This window comes from Drosophila busckii, chromosome X (assembly GCF_011750605.1).
Source record: "Drosophila busckii strain San Diego stock center, stock number 13000-0081.31 chromosome X, ASM1175060v1, whole genome shotgun sequence".
NCBI lineage: Eukaryota > Metazoa > Arthropoda > Insecta > Diptera > Drosophilidae > Drosophila > Drosophila busckii.
Genome location: NC_046608.1, coordinates 3,680,829 through 3,706,688, shown reverse-complemented (window position 1 = coordinate 3,706,688; position 25,860 = coordinate 3,680,829). Strand labels below are relative to the sequence as shown.

Sequence of the window (25,860 nt, the reverse complement as noted above, 5' to 3'; positions counted from 1 at the left end):
CATTTTCCTTTGTGCGTGTGTGCGTGTGTGTGTGCGAAATTATTTTTATTATTTTACACAATTTTTATATGCAAGCCAAATGCGTTACAACAAAAGAACTTTACAACAAGGCATAAATATTTAGTATATTGCAATTGTTATTGTCTTGCGTTGTTGCTGTTGCTCTCGCACTCTTTCTCTGTCTCGCTCGCACGCACTCGTTTGTTGCTTAATGCGATTTTTGAACTTGCTCATGAGCGCGGCTTAACAAATTTGATGGCAAGTCTTTTAAATAGTCGCTTAAAAGTGCTGGCATTACTGCGTAATTACTTGCGCAGTAATTGTGTAATTAAAATGCTATTAATTAGACTTGCTTTGAGTATTTCACCAGTTGTTAAACAAATAAATAAAATACTTATAATGTAAAAAAGTCTGTACTACGTTCATTACTATGCAAGTAATTAAATATAAGTAATGTAATTAAATGCAGAAAATGCATTGAAAAATGTAGTAAAAATTAAAAACTCATTTTGAAACTAAACAAAGCAATGACCAAATAAAATAATACTGCACTATTGCATAACAATTTTAATTATTTAAATAGTAATGCAAGTAATTAAATGTAGTTACTTGCATATAATGACGTAATGCATATTTTATTATACAGGCAATGACTAAATAAAATCATACTGCACTTTTGCATAACAAGTTTAATTACTAAAATAGTTTTGCAAGTAATTAAATGTAATTATGTGCAGCAACTTACGCAGTGCATATAAAATTAACGTATTATACTATTTAATCAATTATGTGCAGCATAAAAATCAATACATAATTACTTTTAAAAGTAATTACAAGTAATTAGGCGACTCAATTTACACTCGAAGCTTAAGCAATCACAAATTTACACAATTATTTAACGTTTACCAACACTTTTGCTCTGCTCTCTTTACAGCTTGTGAATGCTTGTCGAACAGTTGCTGGCACAATAGGCACAACACACAAGGTAAGTGAACTGCCCCCAAATGGCAGACAAAGCAAAACAACAATATAGAGCTGGCTGTGTTTGGGGGGTGGTGGGTGTTGGGTGGGTGGCAACAATCTATACGCGAGCGCGAACAAGAACAATTATCTTTAATGCCGTACATCGCTCTGTACAAAGCGCATTTGGGTAGCGACTACATAACTCCCACTTAAGTAGGCAAAAGCAGCAGCAGCAGCAGCAGCAACTGCTTATAATAATGCGATTTATCAAATGCACGTAAATTATAATAAATTAAACACGAAATTAATATTAATGGCATTGGCTGTTTAAGACGCACACACACACACACACACACAAACACACAGACAGACAAAGAGACCGATATATATTAAGCTATATATACGTGTGTATATATTTATAGGCGCTGCTTGCCTCAGTTGCTAACGCATAGACAATTGCCAAATTAAGTGCATAGCTGACTAAACATATTAGTCTATGCATGTGTGTGTTTGTGTGTGTGTGGTTAACTTAAATTCGAAATTGCTGCTGATTGCAAAATTCGCATATTTGCATTGCAATTTACAGTTAATATCTATACAGATATATTACAAATCTCCAGGCAATTGCTAAACTATGCAGCAAATTTAGTTTTTGGGTGGGCGTGGCATGCTGGGCGTTGCTGCAAGTGAAAATATTCATTGAAAAGAAAACATTAAGTGTTGATATTTTGATTATCTAAACAATGACATACTCTTAAACCCCAACAACACCCCTCCCATGCCTAGTCTCTGCTGCCACGCTTTGTTGCAAGCTCTGTCGGCATCTTTGTGTGCTGCGGCTTTGCATGCTAAAGCATTTAGTTTATACTATATATATAGTGTACATTAAGGTAGTTCGAATTGTTAGCCGCAAATAAATTAACAAAGTCGAATTTAATGAAGTAATAGAATTGAATTTAATAGAAATTTAAATAAAAACATTGTTAAAATTTTTCACTAAGTATTTATATTGAAAGCTGCATAAATAAAAACACAAATTTATGAAATGTAATTAAAGTTTTAGGCTGCTCTTTTCTCTAATTTGCACTCAAGCAACTTAAATTCGAATTCGAAAATAGTCCCAACTGTGTTACTTTCAGTTTAAAAAGTCGAAAGTATAAAAAAACACAACAACATTTTGTTAAAATTTATCAAATTTAATTCAAAATATTTCAAGCTGCTTTTTTTCGTTAGTAATTAGCTCAAATTCGAATTCGAAAATATTGCAAATGTGTTACTTTCAGTTTAGAAAGCTTTAAAAAACACAACTAATTTTTGTTATTTATAAAATTTAATTCAACATAATTCAGGTCTTAAGCTGCTTTTTTTCGTTAGTAATTAGCTCAAATTCGAATTCGAAAATATTCCAACTGTGTTACTTTCAGTTTATTGTTTTAAATATTGAAGTTAAGCTTACTTCGAGCTTTTAGTTTGCATTAGCAACAATTCTTGTGCTCAAATTCAAATTCGAACTCGAATTATGATTAAATTCTTAAGAAATTCTTAAATTAATTAAATTCTATAAAATTCTTAAGAATATTTTCAAGCAGCAGCTGTAACAAAAATTAAATTAGTAGACGCTAGTATTATTTACTTTATTATTTAATGCTATGCTATTTTATTTAATGATTTTTTTTATACCAAAAGTCAGCAATACAAACTGAATTATTAAATGTTTAGCTTTAATATAAATGAATTACTTGAATTTGTGTTTCAGTTTTCTAGCTTATGTTATTTTGAGCCACCCTAATGCAATATGCAAAGCTATTCAGAGACGAATTTACAAGCCATGTGTGCGTATCAAGTTAACCCCACACAGTTAGTTGACTCTCTGACTGTATTGCTGATATGCACCTCAATTGATTGTTGCTGCAGCTGATAAATTTTGCATATTTGATGAGCTTGACTAACGCAGTCTTTGTGTGCATGTGTGTGTGTGTTGCCTTGTTGAGTTGCAATTTGGCTAACAAATTATGCAACAGCAACAAGCCAAGGCACAAAGCAGCAGCAGCAGCAGCAACTACAACAATGGACTTGTGGACTACTGACCCAACTAGCAGCAACGGCCGTAGAGCTTTGCGCTACTTTGGCCATTTGCCCAGCCAGTCAGCCCACCCCCCACCCCTCTTAACCCGTTTGTGACACACTGTTAAATAATTGTAATTTATGGTATTTTACACGAATAAATATATGAAAATCAATAAATTTCAAACACACACACACACACACTAGCATGCACAATTTCCCTCAGTGTATGTGTGTGTGCTTTTGGTTTTTTGGTCAGCAGTTCATTTACACGCACTATAAATTGCGTTTGCCTAGGCAAACTTTTTACAATGAACTCACCAACTCACTCGCTCTCTCTCACTCACACTCGCGCCATCTCTCTCTCTCTCTCGCTTTGTTATTCAAGTGCTTTTTGTAGCCCGAGCAATTGTTATGCGCACTTTAACAATTATTTGATGTTGTCACAAATTTAAGTTCAAACTGTGCACATTGATTATTCAACACCAGACCCCCCCCTGCCCCAATCTACGCCTCTGGCCATGCAGCCTGCCTGCTGCTGCTGGCTGCACCCATTTTTTGTATTGCTTTCAATGATTGCATTTTGACTTTTAAATATGCAAAATATTTTGCATTTCAATTGCGGTTTCAACACACACACACACACACAGAGAGAGAGAGAGAGTCGAGTCAGAGATTTCATAAATGCTATAATAGCTCTGTCAATTTGTGTGTAACGCCAGCGGCAACCAAATATATGTATTATGGCTTGGTTTCAACAGTTTGTTGCAATTTATATTTTATATTTTACTTTTTGCAATTTTATGTTTAATCTGCATGTGACTCAAGGGCAATAAAACTAAATTACAATTTTCATATGTGGTATTTGTTTGTTTGTTTCACAAAATGTGCGCTCAATAAAATTAAATAAAATAAAATAAAATATATGCTTACTTACAAAATTACAATGAGTAAATATAGAATGGCAAACATGTAAATAGAAAAGAGCAGCAATTAAAATACATAAAAATTAAATAAAATGCAAATAAATAACAGCAACTCAAAAATGATTCATAAACTAAAAATCACTTTTATATTTTATAGTAAAAAAAATTAAATTAAATCTAAATATCATTTGCACATATAGCAGAAATTAATGAAATTAATAATTGAAATGAAATACAAATGATATAAAGAATATATTAACGATAAAAAATAAAAATGCGTAACAAATTAAAACAAAATAAAAATATATTCATATTTAAGATTTGCATATGGCAAAGCTATAAAATTAATATAAACGCATAAAAGAATTTAATGTGCCCAGAAATAAAAATTAATAAAAAATATAAGAAATTTATTTACAAAAATCATAAAAACTTGCAGCTTATGTGCTTAAATTTTTATAAACGCTATAAAATAAGCAAGCAATTTAAATGCAAAAAAATACTAAAAATAAAATACGTAACACAAAAAATTAACAAGCCGCACAAATAAAAATTTGTACGTTTTTTTTTTTTGCCAGCGCACGAAAATTAATTAAAGTATGTCAAAGTTATTAAATTTTGTTTATTGTCACGCATTTTTATTGAATTTGATTCTGCTATCAATTAATTAGTGTGTGTGTGTGTGTGTTTGGCTTGTTAGACTTGTTGCCAGTGCTGTGTGTGTGTGTGTGCGTGTGTGTGTGTGTTGTTTTATGTGCCGCCTTGTCAATGAGTAGACAGCTAAACATTGAACCGCCCCAGCTGTTCTAGACGCTGTGTAAATATGGGCGAGGCCCCCCTCCCCACTCTCTCGCTCTCTCTCGCGCTCTTGAGTTTGCCACCGTTAGTCATTGGAGTCTTTGGGTTTTGTTGCTGGGTGCCGCCGCCTGGTGTGAAAAGTAATTATGGCGCCTTATGACAGGCGGGTCAACTTCATTCAACGTTCATTAATTTGGCCACACTTCACATCAAATTCCCTTAGAACAAGCAGCGCTCAACCCCAACCCCACCACCCCCAACTCCCTTTAAACTTCAGTTTCAGCTTGTTGCACTTTTGCTTCACTCGTCGTTGCTTTTTTTTTTCCTTTGCGCTTCACTTTTGTTGTGTGTTGTTTATTTTCTTTTTATGTATGTTGGCTCAGCTGGACATTGAGTTGCCACAAAGTGTGGCGGCGTGAGTGCACAGTGGAGTGGGGGTGGGTGTGTGTGGTGGGGTGCTGGCCTATGTTATAGACATTCCGTTGCTGGTCAGCGTATGATACACCAAATGTGCGACTTTGCACCCCCAAAGAGCACAGTCTCTTGCTAGTGGTGGTGTGTGTGTGTGTGTTGTGTTTGTTTGTTGCTTGTGTGTTGCGTATGTTTTTAATAAAAATTTATTAACACTCAATGACAAACATTCACCAGGCTACGCCGCTCCCCCCCCCTCGCTCTATTTGTCTAATAGAAAAATTATGAGCAGCACTAAGGAGGCGAAGCGGCAACTTTTCGGGGCAGTTGCGTCAATTTTTATGCGCATTTCTTGCTGCTTGCGTCTTGCGTTTGCCTCATAATTAGAACATAAAATTTTTTATTGAAATGCTAAAGCATTTTCATTTACGTGCGACACATACACAAACACACACACACATAAAAGTAATAAGCATTAATTTTATTAATTTATTATTACACTCGCAATTGAATTGAATTGCGCTCTAATAAGCATTGCCATATATACTAATATATATTTTATTTTTATTTATATACCTGTCTGCTTTAGTCTAATTAGCATTTGTGTTAATTTTGCTGCTTTTTGTGTGTTTCACTTGAAATTCGCAATTGTTTTTATAAATACAATGCACGAAAATTTAAGCTGCGCTTTTATTTATGCAAAACATTGTTTTGTTACATTTGTATACACTTTGTTATTTTTATAGAAAACCTCAGCAGCTTTTATTTTTGTTTAGCAAGCCAAAACGCGTCTGTATGAGCAACAAGAACTCAGCAACTATAAAAGTTAGAGACTTAAAATTTTGTATAAAGTTAGTTTTATGCTTATGCATTACTTACTTAATATTAAAATCTAAATTTTTTATATATGCAGCATACCAAGTGTATCAGTTAGTTGACTGCAACCAATTTGAATGAACAAATTAGTTTATTAACATATAATGCAATTGTTTGTTTGCATTGTAACATTTTAATGTTATACAGAACAACAAACAAATTGAATAACATTTGAACTATATTTAATTTGTTTGGATTTTTTGATGCATGCAAAGTTGCCTCAAGCAGCTTAATTTAGTTGGCATAATGAGTTCTGAATAAATTTTTTAGTTAGCAGAGCTCTTTACAGTTTTCTATAGATTCTAAGTATTGTTAAGTTAAAAAAAAGCTTTTTCGATTGAGATATAAAACATAACTGATTGCAATCATATTTCATTCAGACATAAACTGCGCTTATATGAAACTTATAGCGTCTGACAATGTCGGCTGTGCTCTTCGGTTTCGTTTAAGTAGCTTTGGCGGCCAAGCCGATTTGGCATGCAAAATATTTTAATTAAAAGTATTATGCAACTTTATGCCAAGTACAGCAAAAAAAAAAGTAAAACATTAAGATTTCATTATAAAAAAAGGGCCAGCGCTAAAAGCATTTAATCTTTTAAGTTGTTTTAAGTTTTAAATGCTTGCGATTTTAAGAGCACTCATTAGAGTTTGTAACAACAGCAAAGCGTAGTGTGGGCTTTAGTGGGTTAAAAGGTAGTTTCAGGCTCAGAGCACTATGCATCAAATAATACCGCGACATGCACGCCAAAGTTGCATTAGCCACGTGCCACACCACCCACCGTACCACCCCCCAACGGCGAAAAAATCAATTACCTGTAAAAGCGACCAGCGTTGGCTGCTGCTGCTGCCTGCGTAAACTTTGTTTGTTATTTATTTTTATTTAATGAAAAATTGACTGCGTTGGCGCTTTATTTGTTTAATGCGCTACATCAAACAGGCAGCCCGAGCGGTCGGGCTGTTTGCATGTGTGGCATGCAACTCGAGCTGTGGCAATTGCCGGCTTTCAATTTGCCTTTCAATGCGTGTGTGGGACTGAAAGCGAAACCTCAAAAGCCCAAGCCAAAGACCAAAGACAACTTGGCGCGGCGTGGCAAGTGACAGGCCAGTCGAGCTGACTTTGTAGCAAAAGTGGCAAAAGAAAAAAGCAACAACAACAACCAAGAAATGTTAATAAATTACACGCCAGATTATTGTATGGGAATGTGTCATGAAAAATTATGCACAGCCAGCTTATTGAAAAGCGCTCACGCTCTCACTCTCTCTCTCTCGCGCTCTCTTTTGCACAGTCTGTAGAAATATGCACAATATCATTTAAAGTTTGCGCCGTTAGGCTTTAGTTTATGGGCATGGGCTAGTTTGACACCTCATCAACTATTGAGACGGTGTGGTGTACACTGTAAGAAATCAAATTCAAGTTATGGATCAGCAGCTTTGCTTACCGCCCATATAAATCATTGGTGAAATTAGCATAGAAATATCTGCCTAAGCACCAATAGGTTCACCAATGAGTTCAATAATAAGTTCAACAATAAGTTCACCAATACAATTCGCATATCATAGGAAATTTAGAGCATGTATGTATATCCATTCACCAACAAATTCACCAATTAACTCACCAATAAGTTCACGAATATTATACGCATATCAGAGGCATTTCATTTTATATATGCATGTCCATTCACCAACAAATTCACCAATAAGTTCACCATTAAAATCACCAATAAGTTTACTAGTACAATTCGAATATCATAGGCAATTTAGCGTAAGTATATATGTCCATTCACCAACAAATTCACCAATAAGTTCACCAACAAATTCACCAATAAATTCATCAATATAATTGGAGTGCTTAAACAAAAAGTCGTGGCATTGCCTAAGCTATAATCTTACAATAGTAATCATAGTGTTGGTGAATTCATTGCCTGCTTTTCATATATAAAATCACCAGCATTATCAACAATTAATAGCAGTCGTACTAAAGGGATACTACAAAAATATTGTAGCTTAGTAGTTTTAACTACTTTCAACTTTTTGGTGATTCAACTTCTTCTTTTTCTACTCACCACGCTCTTGTCTCTGCAACTCACCACGCTCTTCACTTCAAGCTCGCTGCTCTCTTTTGCTCACCACGCGCTTAGCTTGAAGCATTTTTCTCTCTTCTATTCAATACAAACTTGACTTGCTGCTAAAATAAATTAAAAAATTAAAATTGAAACTAATTTAATATCAATTGGAAATTGTCTAATAGACCGACGCCCATTTTGATATTCAATAAAATGCAATCGACTCTCATTTCCCCAACGATATTTTGTAGCTGTGCTTATTTTGTTTTGTTCATTTCCGTATCAATCAGATAAATTTTTTATTACTAGCACAGACTCGACGCTTGCCTAGACTTTTTTTTCTTTCTTTTCGTGCAGTGCAGCGTGCAACGTGCAACATTGGGCGCTGCTGCAGCTGCGACCCATTCAGGTTGAGTGACTGAAAGCGGCTTCAAGTCGTTTCGTTTATTGAAATGGAATTCACATAAGACAGACAGCACCAACTTTATACAAATTATAACTCGTTGCTGGACCCGAGACCAGAGAGCCGAGACCCGAGACCAGGGCGCGCAAACACTTGACAGGCGTAAGGCCTGCCGCATGCTGCATTAAGTTTCAATAGAGTGAAAGAGAGCGAGGGGGGGCAGCCACCCCAACAGAGATTGGCGGTCGGTCGGTCGGTCGGTTGGCTGTTTAACGTTACGTTTGCATTTAACAAACGCATTTTTCATCTCATGATTTCAAAATGATTATTTTTTGACACATGGGGCAACACCTGCAACGCATTTTCGACAGACAGACAGGCAGACGGACGGACGGACAGGCCCAGGCCATGCAGCTGCCACACAAGCAAGAAACTTCAATATGCATAAAATCCAACAGTCATGGAGCTGTTCATGTTCATGTCGATACTGCGGCCCCTTTACACACACACACACACACACACACACAACTCATACATACATAAGTCCATGTATGTGTGTGTCTGTGTTTGTGTATAATTATATAATTTGACTGCTGCAATTATGTTGTTCTGCGTTAATTGAAATGTAAACGTCATCATTATGATAAGACGACGTTGAGATCTGTTCGGATCTCAGCTTGTCTATGGGTCCCCAATGGGCTGCAGCATTTCTTGCTGCTGCTGCTGTTGTTGTTGCTGTTATTTTTATTATTATTGTTGGCATTGGCGTTGGCGTTGGGGCCCCATACACACAACTTGACGTTGACGTGCAGCTCTCTGGGCTCAAAACTCTGACATGTGCCCATTAGTGTTACCTGCTGGATTGAGCAGCATTATGCAATATGATTTGATAAAATATATAATGAATTATGTGCAGCGAAATGTTTGATGACAACAAATTACAAACATGACGTAGTACAGTTAAAAAATTAAAAACTGTTAAGTAATTATTTATTTCGTTTACATAAGCTCTGATATTTGCTTGTTTATAAAAGCAAGAAATATTACAATCATAATTTTGTAATAAAAAATAATTTTTTTATATTTCTGGCCTTAATAAACAAGCAATATTTTTAATAATAAACAAAAATATCAGAGCTTAAATATTTAAAGCAAATAATTTGCTTAATTCCAAACAGAAAAATTAATAAAGAAATTTTTACTGCAGCATAAAAAATACAAAAATATGCTAATTATAGATGAATTTTAATTTTAGAAAAATCAAAGCACACTAAATAATTGAATATTAATTAAAAACTTGAATTGAAAAAATAAATATGAACACAAAAAATATGCAGCACATATTTAAATTAATTTTTAATTTATTTCGAATTTATTTTCGTAAGCTTCACTTTTATTTATTTAACAAACTAATGCGCACTTTTTATTTCAAGTTGCTGCGGCGTTTGCATAATTTCGCTAAATAAAAACTTGTTAAATAAATTTGATTTGTATGCGTCATTAAACTTTAGTTTGCTTTACGCCGCCATTTTGCTGCTTCTTCTTCTTCTTTTGCTGCTTTGGCATTTCCGCTGGGCGGGCGTGCATTGAAATAAAATCTTTATGCGTGGGGCAAGCAAATGAATATAGAAGACAGTTAGAGTGACAGACGTACGGACGGACGGACGGACGGATAGACGGACGTGTGCGTGTTGTGGTCTATGGCCACGCCCTTTTAGCCTTTTTTTATTTGTATTTTGAGGCGTGGGGGCATTAACTACATGACGTTTTTAATAATGCGACTGACAAGCCAAAAGCACAAGAGAAAAACGAAGAAGAAGAAGCAGCAGCAGCAGCAACCGCAAGCTATTTTGCTGACGTGCCACGCCCCCCCTTGGCTGCAGTAGTTTGTCACAAGCTCGTTGAGAATTTTCAATCAAATTCAATTGAGGTGCGAACACAAAATTTTGCGTAGCGCACCCCACCCCACCCCCCCAGACCAGAGACAAGCAAGAAAACTGACAAAGTTTTTGCTTGAAAATGAATTGTTTTTAACGCTGGGTGGTTGTGGGTGGGTGGTGTTATGGCCTTGTCGCTTATTTGTAAGCAGGTTGCAATTTTCTCAAACGAGAGTGCAACTTAAAAGAGCGAGAGCGAGTGCGTTGCAATTGTAGTCGTAAACTAAGGAACTGCTGGTCATGCCCCCGCTGCTTGCCACCACCTGCGTCCAATAGTCTGCGTACGTGACATTTGGTGGCGCCACAAAAGGCACGTAAAAGCAGCAAATACTACGTAAATCTGTACGTCATTTCGTTTTCTTTCCCCTCTCCCCCCACAGACTGCTGCTGAAAGTTTTTCTCGTTGTATTTTCTATTTTCTTTTTTTTCGAACTCAGTCTGCGGCCTGTTCTTGGCCGTTTTGGCGTCGTTAGTCTTGGCCGTCGTCCTTGTCTGCTACCAAATGTTCTCTTTTTTTTAGCCTTGTTTACAACTGCGTCGCCGACCAAGCGCAAAAGTGTTTGTTGCCGCAGGACGATCGAAGACGCTGCTGCTCCAGCTCTTGGGCTAGTCCACTTACCAAACAGTTGCCTGACTTTGGTTTTGCTTTGCTTTTTTTTTTTTCGCTCTCTGTGGGCTTCTGAAACTGCCATAAATTTTGCTTATCTAAACGGAAAAATACAATTTGTAATTGAAAATATTTGTGCGCACACACACACATGCAAGTTTTTGCTTAGTTTGTTGCAGCAGCAGCAGCAGCAGCAGCAACTGGACGTCAGTTAAGCGTCCAGAGCCGAGAGCGCCCAGCGCCGCCGCCAAGTGGCCGCTTAAATTTGTAATGGCTTTCCGTATTGCTTGTCTAATTGCCACATTGTGTATCAGTGTGTGTGTCTTAGTGTGTGTGTGGCACATTGACAAGCAATTTAAAAGTGTTTGCTGTTAGCTTTGATTTGAATTTTGCAGCTACTCAAGGCAAAAACTTTTGGCAACGAGTTTGTCACTATTTTCAACTGTGTGCATTTTAACAACGCTTTTGTTTATAAACATAAATATGGCAGCATTATATTTCTATTTATTACACTATTTAGTCAGTCAATTTTCTAATTTTTCTTTGTATTTTATATAGAATTTTTTATTTGTATTTTAGTTTAACAAACAAAAATATGGCAGCATTATTTTTCAACTTATTGTAGACAATTTGCTAATTTTATATAGAATTTTTATTAGTATTTTAGCTTTGATTAATTTGATATTTAGTTGTTTGTTTTTGCTTAGCTAACTAACAAAATTTGTATGCTTTATTTATTTTGTTTATAAAACAAAAATATGGCAGCATTATATTTATTATTATTACAGACAATTTGCTCATTATTCTTTGCATTTTATATAGAATTTTTATTTGTATTTTAGCTTTTGTTCATTATATATTTATTTGTTTATTTGTTCTTAGCTAACTTTTCAAAATTTGTATGCTTAATAAATTTGTAAATTTTTCCAAATCATTTTGGTTACGAAATTAATGCAATACCAAAGCTTAATGCAATATATTTTAGCTAATGTAATAGTCTTTAAAATCGATAAATAATATAAACTATCGATTATATTACCAGCTTCAATTCTTTTTACGTTTTAGCTTGCTAATAAATTCTATTGAACTTTTTGCAATAAATAAAATATGCTTGCTAAAAATTAAATAATTTCTTGCTCAATGCAAAACTACAGAAATTTCAGTATTTTTTAATAATATTTAAAGTAAATTTTAAACGCATTAATTATGCAAATTGTCCGAGTTAAGTTTTGTATTTATTTAAACTGCTCTTTTTTTTATTTAATTTACTTTTTTGTTTAATTTTTATATACAATATAAAATGTCAGTGCTAATTTTTGATTAGTTCGTAGTTCGTTTTGCTTAAAAAATATTTATTTATATTAATATTTTATGCTTTTCTTAACGCTTAATTGCTTTCAAATGTTGCTTGTCTGTTATGTGCGCATTTGTTGTTAACTTTAGTTCATAACAATTGCTCGCATTTATAAATAGTTTGATAAATTGTTTGTTGTTGTTGCAACAAATTGCTGACACTTGCTGTTTGCAACTGCAGCAATGTGTTAAATGCGTTCTTAATTAGCAGTGAGTTCAATCGTCGTCAACATGCGGCAAGTGCTTTGGCAAGCACAAGTTGTGGCACTTGTTCGACATTTTCAATTGGCCGCCGCCGCCGCCGCCGCCGCATTACTTAAGATATAGCCAAAGTGCTGGGCGCAAAGCTAAAAGCTGAGCAAATGGGTGTGGCAGCAATTCAAGTTGCACTGTGGCACTTGCAGTTAGTTAGTTCGTTACTCGCTCTCTCTCACACACACAGTTATATTCATATAAATGTTTGAGTGTGTGTGTGTGCGCATTAAATACGCGCAGCTTCAGCTGCTCGCTGTGCTGAGCAGTTTTAATTGTTGTGGGTGGGCGGGGTGTTGGGTGTTGGGTGGTGCATGTTGCTGTCAAAGCCGCAGCTTATGCCACCTCTTGTGTGTGTGTGTGTGCAACAAGTTGTTGAATTTGAGTTGAGAGTTCTGCTGCTTTTAGCTCGCACCACACTGCGTATGCGTGATGCTGTCGCCGTGTCTGGGTGTGTGTTGCAGATTATATAGTTATATTCATATGCATATCCTTGCGCCAGCTGCATTTGCCGCAAATTGCGGCACGACTTGTGGCATGCTCCACTTTTATTAACTTTTTAATGCAGCTTCCGCTCTCGCTGGCTGTGGCGTCTTCTGCTTGAGCTGGTTAGAGAGTTTTGTGTGCTGGGCTTTTATAAGTTTATAGTCTAGCAGCTGCTGCTGCCGCTGCTCTTGCCACATGCCACATGCCCCAAGCAGCGCTACAAACTGCTGTTGCTGCATCCTTGTTTGCCTTTTTTGCAATCTCTGTGTGGCAAATTTTTTGTGCCCATTGCTGTTGCTTTCGTTGGCTTTTTGGTTCATCCTTGGTTCATGCAAATGCCGCTCGAGCTGCAGCCGCCACTGCCGCCACTGCCGCTGCTGCTTTATTGGCTGTTGCAAAACTTTTGCAAATTAATTACATTTTATTGGACTCGCAGCTGCAGCAGCGGCAAGCGGCAAGCAAGCAACATGCGCTTTGTGGCAGCCACATAAGCCAGCCAGCTGTGGGTCCACGCTACTTAGAGCATGCCAAGGGTTAAAGTTCGCTATGCGTTTATGGCAATAATAGCTTAATGCATGCAACAACAACAACAACAACAACAACAACAACAACAAACAACAACAAACATCAACGCTGCTGTTAAAATGCATTTTACGACTTTAAAATACGTTAAGCTCGTAAAATAAAAATGTGCCACGTTGCGTGCTGCTCCGCTTTTGGGGCATGGTGACATTAAATGTGCCAGCCAGGCAATCATAGAGCGAAACACAAGTGCGCTCGTGTACAATGTCCGCGGCTCTCTATTCCATTTTTATGGCCTAATCAAACCTTTGCCCACTTGCCACAAAAATAAACAAACAGCAAGCAGCAAACAGCAGGCGGCGCAACACAAGTGACAAAGTCGAAAAAAAGCTTAAGAATTCAAAATATTGCTTGAAAATTCAATCAAAGCTCGTTGCTATTAAATTAAATTAAATTCCGAAGCTAAAAACGTTTTAAAATTTATAAAAATTACTTCAGCAAGTTACAATTTAATTAGTATATTATTTTCAATAAATGTTTTCAAAATTTTTTAGCTTAATTTGACAAATTAATGATTTGTTTTATTTATACAGAAACTAATTTTTTAAATATTTTTTTATTTTTTAAATTATAAAAATTACTAAAGCCAGCTACAAATTTTTAGTATATTATTTTCCATAAATGTTTTCAACATTTTTTAGCTCATTTGAAAATTTTCTAAATTTTTGACTTTGAACAGAAATTAATATTTTCTTTTACTATAAAAAATAAAATAGAATTGAATGCCTAAAAATTCCCAAACAAAATGTTTTAAAATTTATAAAAATTAAAGCAAGCTACAATTTTTTTAGTACATTATTTTCCATAAATGTTTTTCAAATTATTTAGCTTATTTCAAAAACTACTAAAATTAATGACTTTACAGAAATTAATTTTTTTTTAAATTTTCTTTTACTATAAAAAATGAAATTAAATTGAATAACTTTCATTATAAAAATGCCTAAAAAATGTTCTAAAATTTATTAATAATAACTAAAGCAATATAAACTTTTTTTTGTCTATACTTATTTTCAATAAATTTTTTTTTAGCTTATTTCAAAAATTTCTAAAATGAAAAACTTTTGTTCTATTGCTACAGAAACTCATTACTATTATTATTAAAATTTTATTGCTACAGTCATAAATTGTTAAATATTTTTTTTATTATAAAAATGCACTGAACTTTAGTTTTATATTTTAAGCATTAATTTATTGCTTTTTTAATTTAAGCAGCAATATATTAAAAGATTTTTTTGTTGTTATCATGGCTACAAATGAAATCTTCAACTTGTTTATTTTCCAACACTTTTTATTTGAAAAAACGAAACTGAAACTTGAGGCGCTTTATCTGTTTTTGTGGCAATAAATCAACAGACTGTTGGGGCTTGCAACATTTTTACTTTGACAAAATGTTGTGCGTGTTGAAAAGCGCACATTAAAAATATTATGAAAATTATGAATAAAAAAATTATGATTATATTTTTTTGTTGGCTTTTTGGGGCTGATAATGCAATGTGGCATGTGGCATGTGGCATGTGTGTGTGTGTGTGTGTGCTGCGCATAAAAATGGGCATGGGCAGCTGTTTATGATGCGTTTACGACAGCGACAGAGCCACAGGATGGGCGCGTGGCGTAAGTCAAGGTTGGTTGGGTGGGGGGTGGTGGGAGGCGCCACAGCATGGCGCATAACAAATCGTAAAACTAACGGCTCCCCCAGCTAAAATAATAGTGTGGCCCAGTGTTGTTGTTGTTGTTGTTGTTGTTGTTGAAAAACTTTAAATTGTTGAAATATAAAGAAAGCAAAATCAAAATGAATATATTTGAAACACGTTTGTCTGCTCGTAAAAATCTATGAATAGACCTGCTGCAGAAGCTTTTGCCAAAACTTACACACACACGAATACACCAACACAAAGACAAACACATGTAGCTACATGTGTAGTTGATGTTTTTGATAGCTGCTTGGCTTGGCGAAAAGTTTTGAGCCAAGTTTGCGCTGCTCGTATGAAATTTGTAGCCGCTTGGAGAAAAACAAACTATAAAACTTCAAGTTGTGAAGCAGAAGAAGAAGAAGAAGAATAAGTATAAGTTGCTTTGAAACAGTTTTGCTGCACCCAAGAACTCGTTGTTGTAGTTTTTAGCGAGTTTAGTTGTTTTCATTTTTTATTAGATTTGTTTTTGCGTTTGAAGTCAGTTAATTGGATTAACACTGTGGCGATTTTGTCTATAAATCAGGCAAGTGTCAGCAGCAACAAATAGTGAAATGTTTAGTAGTTAATTAATTAAAATGAAAGGCAAAGCTCTGGCTCGAGTGAATCAAAGTTGTGTGGGCCAAGTAATTGGAGCGCTTTTGATTAAGCACAGGGCTGCACATTTTTCCACATTGTCGAGCATACGCTAAACTAATAAGTTACAGGTAGGAAGCCGTTAGCTAAGTTCAGGGCTTCAGTTTTTTATTTTTATTTTGCATTGGAAACCCATCAAATGTAAACATGACTCAAGTTGCCACACACACACACACATGCATGCAACAAAAATAAAATTAGCTCAATGAGCATTTGTGCAATCAAGTGATTTGAAACAACAAAAATTGTGCGCGGGTGGGTGGGGGCTGGGGCAACTGTAATCGAAGTTGAGCCAAAAGGCAGGCAACCCTTAATAAAATTGAAAGGGTTGCTGCCACAACTTGTGCCACATGAATTTCACACATATTTGCACACACACACACACATGTATTCGTCCGTGTGTGTGCAGTCAATAACTTTTTGCTACAAGGTCGTCAACGTCTTGCTGCCCCCTGCCTGGCAAGGGAGAAGAAGTGCAGCCTTCGCCTATTGCGCATTTCAATCTACTTCAGCATATGAAAATGCCATGTTATGTATGTTTAATTTAGAGAGCAGTTAGGGGGGTGTGGTTATCTGCATATAAACAGGCCACGTGACTCATAATGTTGCTAACAAAAAAAAAAAAAAAAAATGGGGTAAGCCCCGCACTTCAACAAATTGTGGGTCTTCCCAAACTTTTTGCTTGTGGGACTTCCAGCCTATAATCGATTTGCTTTGACGATTATTGCAGCGCAGCTCATTGGACAACAATTGGCAATTGATTAAAGCCAAGCTACAAACTTGGCTTTGAGTCCACACACATGTGGCTAAAGCCTAATTGAAAGCCCTGCTCATCAAATATTTAGCCACACTTTGAATTTTTCTCCAAGCGTCGACGACACGTCGCTGCAAATTCACAAACATGTGCCTCAATTTATTTATTTAAAGCAGCCACATATATTTATACATATATAAAAAACAATTCAAGTCAAACATTTAATGATGCATTTTTTCATTGGAATTAAGAAAAATTCTGTGTACATTTTCATGCCAATTGCACACACAGCAAAAACAAATTGAATATGTAACTTCTTTGGAAAAAATAACGCCTGTAATTCTATGAAAGGATAATAATAACGTTTAAACATTTTTTTATTTAATTGCTGCGTTCTTTTGACATTAATATTTGAATGCATTAAGGGATTTAAAAAAAGTTCAAATTTTTAGCTGTAAATAACAGACAACATTATATGCTTATTATACAAATGTAGAGCAGTTTTTATGAAAGTTTCAGTTACTTATAGTAAATAAATTACATTTGAGACTTGAATGATTTTAATTCAGAATTTTGTTGAATTGAGTAAATGAAGTAAAACAAAAATAAAATAAAAGTCTATATAAAAATTTATATATAAATATCTACAAAATTATGCATGCATAAATTAGTAAATTAGCTGCTAAAGCTTAAAGCAAAAATAATAAATTGTTGTGTACTTTTGATAATTATGCATATAGTTAAAAATATAATACATTAAAGCTATAATGCTATAAAAAAAAAGTTTAAATGAAGCGCTTGCTTGCTTTATTTTTATTTTTATTTTATTTCTATGCATATTTACATAGACTTATTTACATAGAGTGTGTAACAGTCTGGCGCGACACAATTTTTGCTTTGAGTGCTACACACACACACACACACACATAGACACCTAGTCTTATTTATTTGCATTTTAACGTGTCACACACGAGTCGACGTAACGCATTTATTTTCGCTGCTGCGAAATTTTCACTCCTTTCGCAAGGTCCTTGAATCTGTTTGCCTTTTGGCATTATTTTTATTTCATTTTTTTTTTTTCGTACGTATGCTCCCAATTGTGTTATAAATTCAAAAATGAATAACAAGCACGTTTGCTTGTGGTTTCAAAAATTCTATTCTATGCTATTCTATTTTATTTTATTGCCAAACCCACACCACCAACCCCCCACCCCTTTAAAATGTGTGCTGATTTGCTTGGCAACTGAAATTGCTGCAATTGAGAGTTTTATTCAGCACCAAATCCTGTTGCTTTTCAACTTGCTGTGTGTGTGTGTGTGTGCAACAAATTTATAAACAAAGGCATCTATGCTTGATGGCTTTCGAACTCAATTAGGCAGCATTACAAAAATTCTGCTTTTGTAGCTCTCAAAAACTAAAACTAAAAAACATTTGCAACATTTTCATTTCCATTGCAGACATAACAAGGACCAAGCGCACTAATTGAGGCTTTCTCTCTAGCTCCAAAGCATTGGGTAAGTTTCAAAATAAAAATATAAGTGCAAAGTGCATTCGGTTCGGAGTCTATTAGTCTCTGGCCTATTTGTTGTTGTTGTTGTTATTGGCAACAATTTATTGGAATTTTGTAAGCATTTGCTTGTGAAGCTTTATCTCTGCTTTATTACTGTTTTTATTTGTGCTGTGGCGCAGTCAAACCAAAAAGCGGCTTAAAATTTCAAGCGCAACAATCCACAAGATTTGTATCTTTAAGATACACACAAAGGTGTCGCCTAGGCAAAGTTGCGGTCAGCGCGTCGCTTTTTCAGCCTTCAAATTCAAGAGCGTTTAGCCAACTCGCTCTCACTCTCATGCGCTGTCTCTTTCTGCCTAAGATATGCATCGCTCTGTCTGTCTGTCTAACTTTTTTTTATGATTATTGTCTGTGGGCTTTTTTTTCTCTTTTATTTTATTGCTGTTTCTGTTTTTTTTTGTCTCTTTTTGTTAGGCAAAGTAAATCAGTCAGCAGCAGCAGCAGCAGCCGCCGCCGCCACAGATATTCAGATATACAAATGTAGCTGTAATTTTGTCCCTGTCTCTGTCTGTCTGTGCAGCTGCCACAGCGTCGCCGCCGTGGAGCGTTTTGTTTATGATTTGTCAAGAATTTAATCCAACGAAAATGTGTTTTAAATTGCGCTAAGAATGAGGGCCTAAAAATATGTTAAGAGACAAGAAAAAATAAAGAGTTGCAGCCAAGCAGCGGCAGCGGCAACGAGGCGGGGCTGCTTTAATATATATTTATACACTTTAAATTGACTGCTGCATATATTTTCTTAATCAGCGTCGTTTAAGCTATCGCTGCGTCTGTATGAGCAGCTATAACTCGTAAACTAGCAGCGCCAGAGTTGCCAAATTTGCTATGCAGTGAGTTCTATTTATGCAGTAAATGCTTTTGTTATAAAAATTTTAATATTCTCCAAAAAACGCAAAAAATTACACGCATTTGTTTTCAATTGAATCGTATACATTTTTTTCTTGCTGCGTTTATTTACAAGCTGTACTAGAAATTAATAAATTGTATGTAAATATGACCAACGTTGTGCTCAGCTTAGAACGCGTTAGACTGTTATCTATCTAGATAACTGTTAACTGTTTTCATTGCTCTAAAGTCTTTCAATCTATTTGTTTATTTTTTAATTGCTGCCTTTAAATAGTTACGCATATATTTTTCATGTACAAAGTGTATTAAAAAGTTGGTTGTGCTCCGCTTCTCTTTTTTTTTTCAATGGGTTGTGAGGCAGAAGTGCTAATAAATTCACCTTTTACCGCAAAATATTGCCAACATTTGCTCAGAACAAACAGCCAAGCTACAGTCTACACACACACACGCACACACACACACACACACATGCATACAACACTCAACTCTAGTTGCTTACAAACTTGGCAGTTATGCGTGGGCGTTTTGGCAACATAAATCTTACACTTTTAGCTGTTCAGAGTACTGCGCCACCACCCACTTCCCTTTCTCTCTCTCTCTCTCTCACCCACTCTTTCACACACACGCTTTGATTGAGGCTTGGGCTGTGCTTCTTCGACAGCAGCAAACGTCCCCCGTCGTTCTCTCGAGTGTTGATTTTTGTCAACCTAATACAAAGCGCAAACAAAATTTGTCTTGGCATTTTGGTTAGATTTGCGTTTGCCTTAGGCAGCGTTGGCTGCCAAGAAGCTATGTCTACTATATACACTTAGAGTTGCGTGTTTTAAAGCTAAAAAGCAACTGCAGCCTGCAGCTTAATTAACTGCAATATTTATGGCACTCAATTAATTTAAATAAAGCGCAGCAGCTTCAACAGCTGTAGCTTAGATTAATGTCAAAACAATTTAGAGCTAAAAAATATTAGGCCAAGCTTAGGCAGCAATTTGCCTAACATGCAATTTATTAATATAATTTGTTTAAGAGCTGCAGCAGCATTTAATATGTACTAAATTTTGTATATTATTAGGCTAAATATTTAAAATTAAATGTTCAACTTTTATTAGATTTTGCTTTAGTTTCATTAAATTTATATACAACACAGATAAAGCATTAAAGCTATAAATGCAATAATTATATTAATATTTATTTATTATTTTTAGTTTTGCTTTTCATTTGTCACATAATTTGAGCATTTTACATTTTGTAAATATTAATTTATTAAATAAATGCAATACTCGCTTAATAATTACATTAATATTTAATTATTATTACTAGTTTTGTTTATGCAGCTTTAAAGTTTTTCATTTGTCAAATAATTGTATATAAATACAAATAAATAAATATAATTAAATTAAATGTTAGACAAGCAGCAACAACTATTAAATTTTTAAGTCTAAAGTTGCTTGCTATGAAAAAAAGCCAAACAAATGTTGCCAAAAGCTGAAACTTTAGCTGTTATGCTAATTGTTCAACTAACTTTGGCTTAAAGCAATGCAAACATTTGAGTTGAGCAACTGTGTGAACTGCACTGCATTTGTAACTGATATGGGCAACAGGTGCGGTTCGGTTCGGTTCAATTGTTCAGCTACTCATAATAATGCCGGACTCGACTATAAGCTCAACTCCCAGTCGTTGAGACTGGACAAGGGCGCGCTTGATTATTCGCTCGGCGGCCCATTAACGCGTTTTGTGCATGTTGTACATCATTAGAGGCTCACACACACACACACACACACACACACACACACACACACACACACACACACACACACACACACACACACACACACAGAGACATATGCGTGCCACTGTGTGGAATGTTTCATTATTTCGAACAATGCCTTTGCCTCGTTCGTTCGCTCGCTCAATGGCCAAAACATTGGCAACTCTAGTGAATGCATTTGGGCGGCCAAGCTGCTCTCGCTGCTGCTTGCAGCTTCATGCATATGAAAATTGGCCAATTTGTTGGGTGGAGGAAAGTGCTGGCAAATGAGGATCGCATTGCCAAGGACATGTGTGTGGGTTTGACTCTCGCCCCGTTTAGTGGCTCGCAATTCGTCGGCGTTTGGGTTTTGCCTACGCCCAGCAGCCGTAATGAGTTTAATTAACATAGTCAATGCTTGTGCCACGCCCACTCGCAGCCACAATGTGTGCGCCTTTTGTGCCAAAGCTGCTGCTGCTGCTGCTGCTACTGGATTTGCTTTCGTTTTCCTTTTGCTTTGCTTTCCTTTTCTATTCTATTCTATTCATAACTTCGAGTTGTCTTTGCGCTGAGCAGTTGAATTTGAGTTAATTGCATGCATGACAGCTTGAAGCATTGACACAAATTGCATTGTTTTCATTAAAGTTTGGCTAGCAAATTTTTGTATTATTTTTTATTGTATTAAAACATGAATAATAAATATTTATTTAAACAAAATACAGTTGCGCAAATTGTGGTATCAATAAATTCTGCCAAAAGTTAAAACTTGTAATAATAAAAAAAAATAAAATAAAAAAAATATATATATTTAATTTAATACATTGACAAATTAATGCTAAGCATAAAAATAATATTATTGAATTTAATAAATTTAAAAATAATTAAAATTATCAAATCAATTCAAAGTTTTTATAAAAATAAGAAAAATTGTTTACGAACAATTAACAATAATTAATAATTGCTAAAAACGTATAAAATACAATAAACATTGTGGCTTTGTTTAAAATTTAATTTAAATTGAATATGAAGTCGATTAAGCGACTATTAAACTTGAATTAATCTTTAGCTGAACGCGCTTCAAATAATGACAAATGCACTTGCAAATAGCTAAGCTTAGCTATTGCTATTAATTAAAATTAGCCAACTAAAGCTTAAGAAGTTATTGATTATTTAATTATTTTTAAAAATATAAAAATCTGTTAAATTCTAAGCTTTGATTTTAAGCTGTGTGAATATTCATAAAATATGCTGCACAGCAATTTCAATTATTATTTTTGCTGTTGATTCGAATTGTTTTTAATATTTTTTTGTTGCTTGTTGTGAATCAAACGATTTGCAAAATCAATTATACGCAGTGAAGGCCCAGAGAGCATAGAACTATGCACATGTGTGTGTGTCTGTGTCTGTGTGTGTGTGTAAAATGCCTAATTGAAAAATTCATTTCTATTTTCAGTTTTGGCCTTTAGCTGGGCCACTTTTTTTTTATAGTTTACACTCACACTCACTTTTTCGCTGGCGTGTTTTATAGCCCAACTCAATCAGGCAAATCAAAATGTTGCCTACAAATAAACGCCAATTGTTGTTGTTTTTCTTGTTGTTGTTGTTGTTGTTGTTGTTGCTGTGGCAGGCGCCTGTACACCACAAACAACTCGTTAAAATTTGCATGTGAAATACAAACGGCTAAAATAGAACTAAAACGACGGTTAGAGCCAAAAAAAAAAAAACAAGAGGCAGGCAAGCTTAGCCTAGTAAAAAACAAAAGTAACAAATGCGCAAAAGTTTCTGTGTGTAGCCCTGGCTATCAATTTGATATATCAATCAGCGTGGGCGAGAGAGAGCAGAGCAGAGAAAAAGAAAAAGAAATGTTTGCACATTTTGCTTGTTTGTTGTTCGTTATTTGTGCTGCTGCTGCATTTGGATTGCAACTGCGAACAAAAATATAAAACAGTCATAAAAATTATTATGACGACTTTTTATTTTCTTTAAATCTGTGCATTGAGCATTTAGTGCTTTTATTTCGCTTTGCTTTGCTTTTGATTTTTTATTTTTTGTTCGCCTGGCGTGCGCTTCAATTGAAAAGTTAGCCTTGAGTTGAGTGCCTGAGCCGCTGGGTGTCTGGGGCTTCAAGGATTAGCTGCGCACTGGACAGTTGCTGTCGACTGCGCTGCCGACGTCGCTGCTGCTGCTGCTGCTGCTGCTGTGGCACATAAAGGGATCTGCGCCTTGGTGCTCTGATTGATTTATGGTCACGCTCATAAAAACTGGGCTTGGCCCCCAACCCCCCCCCGCTTCGCTCAGCGAGAGCAGAGCCGCTTCCTCTGGCAAACAAGCCAAGCGGATTACCAGAGCTGCTGCTGCTGAATGAGAGCGCATGATGGAGCGGGGACTGGGGCTGGAGCTGGCGGCTTTCTATCAGTCACACATTTGCAGTTGCACACACACACGCACACACATGCTCAACACCCACCAAGCAATGCATTTTAGTTGGGCGACTTGAGTTACCCTTGCATTTATTTATTTAAAAATACTTATTATTAATAATATTAAAAAAAATAATTATACATTTTAAATTAATACTTCAGATTTTTCTTTATTTTTTATGGCAAGTTGTTAACAATTCAATTTAAATATTGCTATAAATAATTAGCACAAATTTATAAATCGTATATTAATTTGTCATGTTGCTTTTGCTTTATTTAAAACACATTTAACAAGTTGTTAACAATTTAATATTTAAATTGCTATAATCAGTTTACAGAGCCCAGCATAATTTTTTTGCTTTGTGAACTTTTTGTTCATAGCATAAAATTGCTAAATGCTGAAATTTGCTTTTGTTTAAGAAAAATTTAAAAAGATGAATACAAAAAATATGCAGCATTTAGCTTTAAAATTTGCATATATTTTAAATAATTTATGCTGCTTAGTATTTTATTTAACTATTTTAAATGCTTAAATGCTCTGTTAATAGACAAATCTTAAGCTAAGGCTATAGATATTACTTGCATTGTTTGAAAATGTTTGATATTTATTACAATTTTTAAAACTGTATATTTTAATATTTATTACAATTTTTAATTATTTGATATTTTAAAATGTTTGATATTTATTAATATTTGTAACAATTTTTAAAACTATGCATATTTTGATATTTATTAATATTTGTAACAATTTTTAAAACTATGCATATTTTAATATTTATTACAATTTTTAAATATTTGATATTTTAAAATGTTTGACATTTATTAATATTTTTTAACAATTTTTAAAAGCACGGAGCTAATATTTATAGCCTTAGCTTGGCATTTTTCGAGTTTTATTAACAGCGCAAAATTGCTTAATTTATTTTATTTATTAGATTAATTATAATACAAAAACTAAATAATAACTAAGCGAGTGAGCTTAAGCTGCTAAGGCTATCAATTCAATTTCAATATTTAGCATTTTATTATTATTTAATAAAATATTGAAAACAGCCTTTAGCTATTTTATTATATTGCGTATAATAATTAAGCTAAATAAATAAAATATTTACAACATTTGTTTGCTGCTTAACTCAAAAGTGTCAGCAGCTGCGCTTTGACTTTGACTTTAGCATAGTCGTGCATGCAGCTTAGCTGCGCTGCTTATTCCAGGGTATTTGCAGTAAAAGAAGGCAAACTTTTTTGCCTTAGCCCCTGCCCCTGCCACTGCCACTGCCACTGCCCCTACCCGTTCCCGTTGACTGTTAATAGCTTTAATGCTGTTTTATGGCATTCGTTGTTGAGTGGCCAGCAGTGGGAATCAGCGCGTGATGTGGGCAAGCGGGCAGGCGGGGGGGGGGGGGGATGCTGTGAACTCAGAACTCTCCGTAACGCTGAGAACTGAGACTTGGCATGCCAACGCCAAATGTTTTACATGCGTGTTGCGCTTGCTGTTGTTGCTGTTGTTGTGGCAGCAACAATGTTTTGTTTGTTGAGCGCATAAATAAATTGGGATTGTTGAAGTTTTCTTCTTGTTGTTCTTTTTTTTCGAGTGTATGTGTGTGTGTGTGCGCGTAGCTGGGCAAAGCTCATAATTCCAGCTTTTATTTGTGGGATTTTGGCATGGCATGTCAGTCATGTGTCGCTGCTGCATGCCACATGCCCCCCAAAAAACAAAAAACGGCCGCCCGCATGCGCATTCAATTTCCAAACTGATTAATGGCCACTCTATCTCACTCTCCCTCCTCTCTCTCTTTCTTGCAGCTGCTGCGCTTCGACTTGAGCAACTGCAACAAGTTAAGAAGCCAAAGCAACAACAACAAATCCACAACATGTATCCGGCCAGCGCTAACAGCGGCGCCTCCGCCAAGTTCCAAAATCGCTGCGCTTCGCCACAGTTTGCCAACTTTGCGCCGCCGCCGCCCTCAGACTATCCGCCACCCAGCAGCCACCCACTGCAGCAGCAGCAGCAGCAGCAGCAGCATCAACAGCTGTCACAGACTACGGCCGTAGCGGTGCACAGCGCACCCGGACACGGCTCCATGCGTCTGCCGCCCGGACAGCAGCGCTCGCTGGGCAGCCACGCTCACGCTCATGGGCATGGCCATGGCCATGGCTTGGGTCTGGGCATGGGCAGCTTGGGGCAGGCGCATGGCGCCGCCACTTTGGGCCATCATCATGCACATCGCGGCGATCTGATCTTTCCCGACGACATGGACAGCATTGAGTTCTGCATGCCCAACTCCATGGGCGCCTCTGGCGGCTCCCAGCAGAACGGCGAGCTCATGCTGCTCCAAGGCGCCCATGGCGAGGCGTTCACGGAGCGCCGTCGACGCGGCCACAGTCGCCGCAGCAATCACAAAATGGAAGTCGAGCAGCAGGTAAGACTGGAAATATTTTCAATTTTATATTAACTATACTAAAAGCTAGGCATATATATATAAA

At 35.8% G+C, this 25,860-nt stretch overlaps 1 protein-coding gene across 1 annotated transcript in view; it reads left to right on the top strand.

Moving 5' to 3' along the window:
* LOC108606840 (AF4/FMR2 family member 4) overlaps positions 1–25,860 on the top strand; it is a 92,959-nt gene that overhangs the window by 52,444 nt on the left and 14,655 nt on the right. Inside the window, exons 3-5 of the mRNA XM_017995288.2 lie at positions 935–985; positions 18,257–18,313; positions 25,180–25,796. Of these exons, the coding sequence (XP_017850777.1) occupies positions 25,248–25,796 (549 nt within the window). The 5' untranslated portion in view covers positions 935–985; positions 18,257–18,313; positions 25,180–25,247. The remainder of the gene's footprint in view (positions 1–934; positions 986–18,256; positions 18,314–25,179; positions 25,797–25,860) is intronic.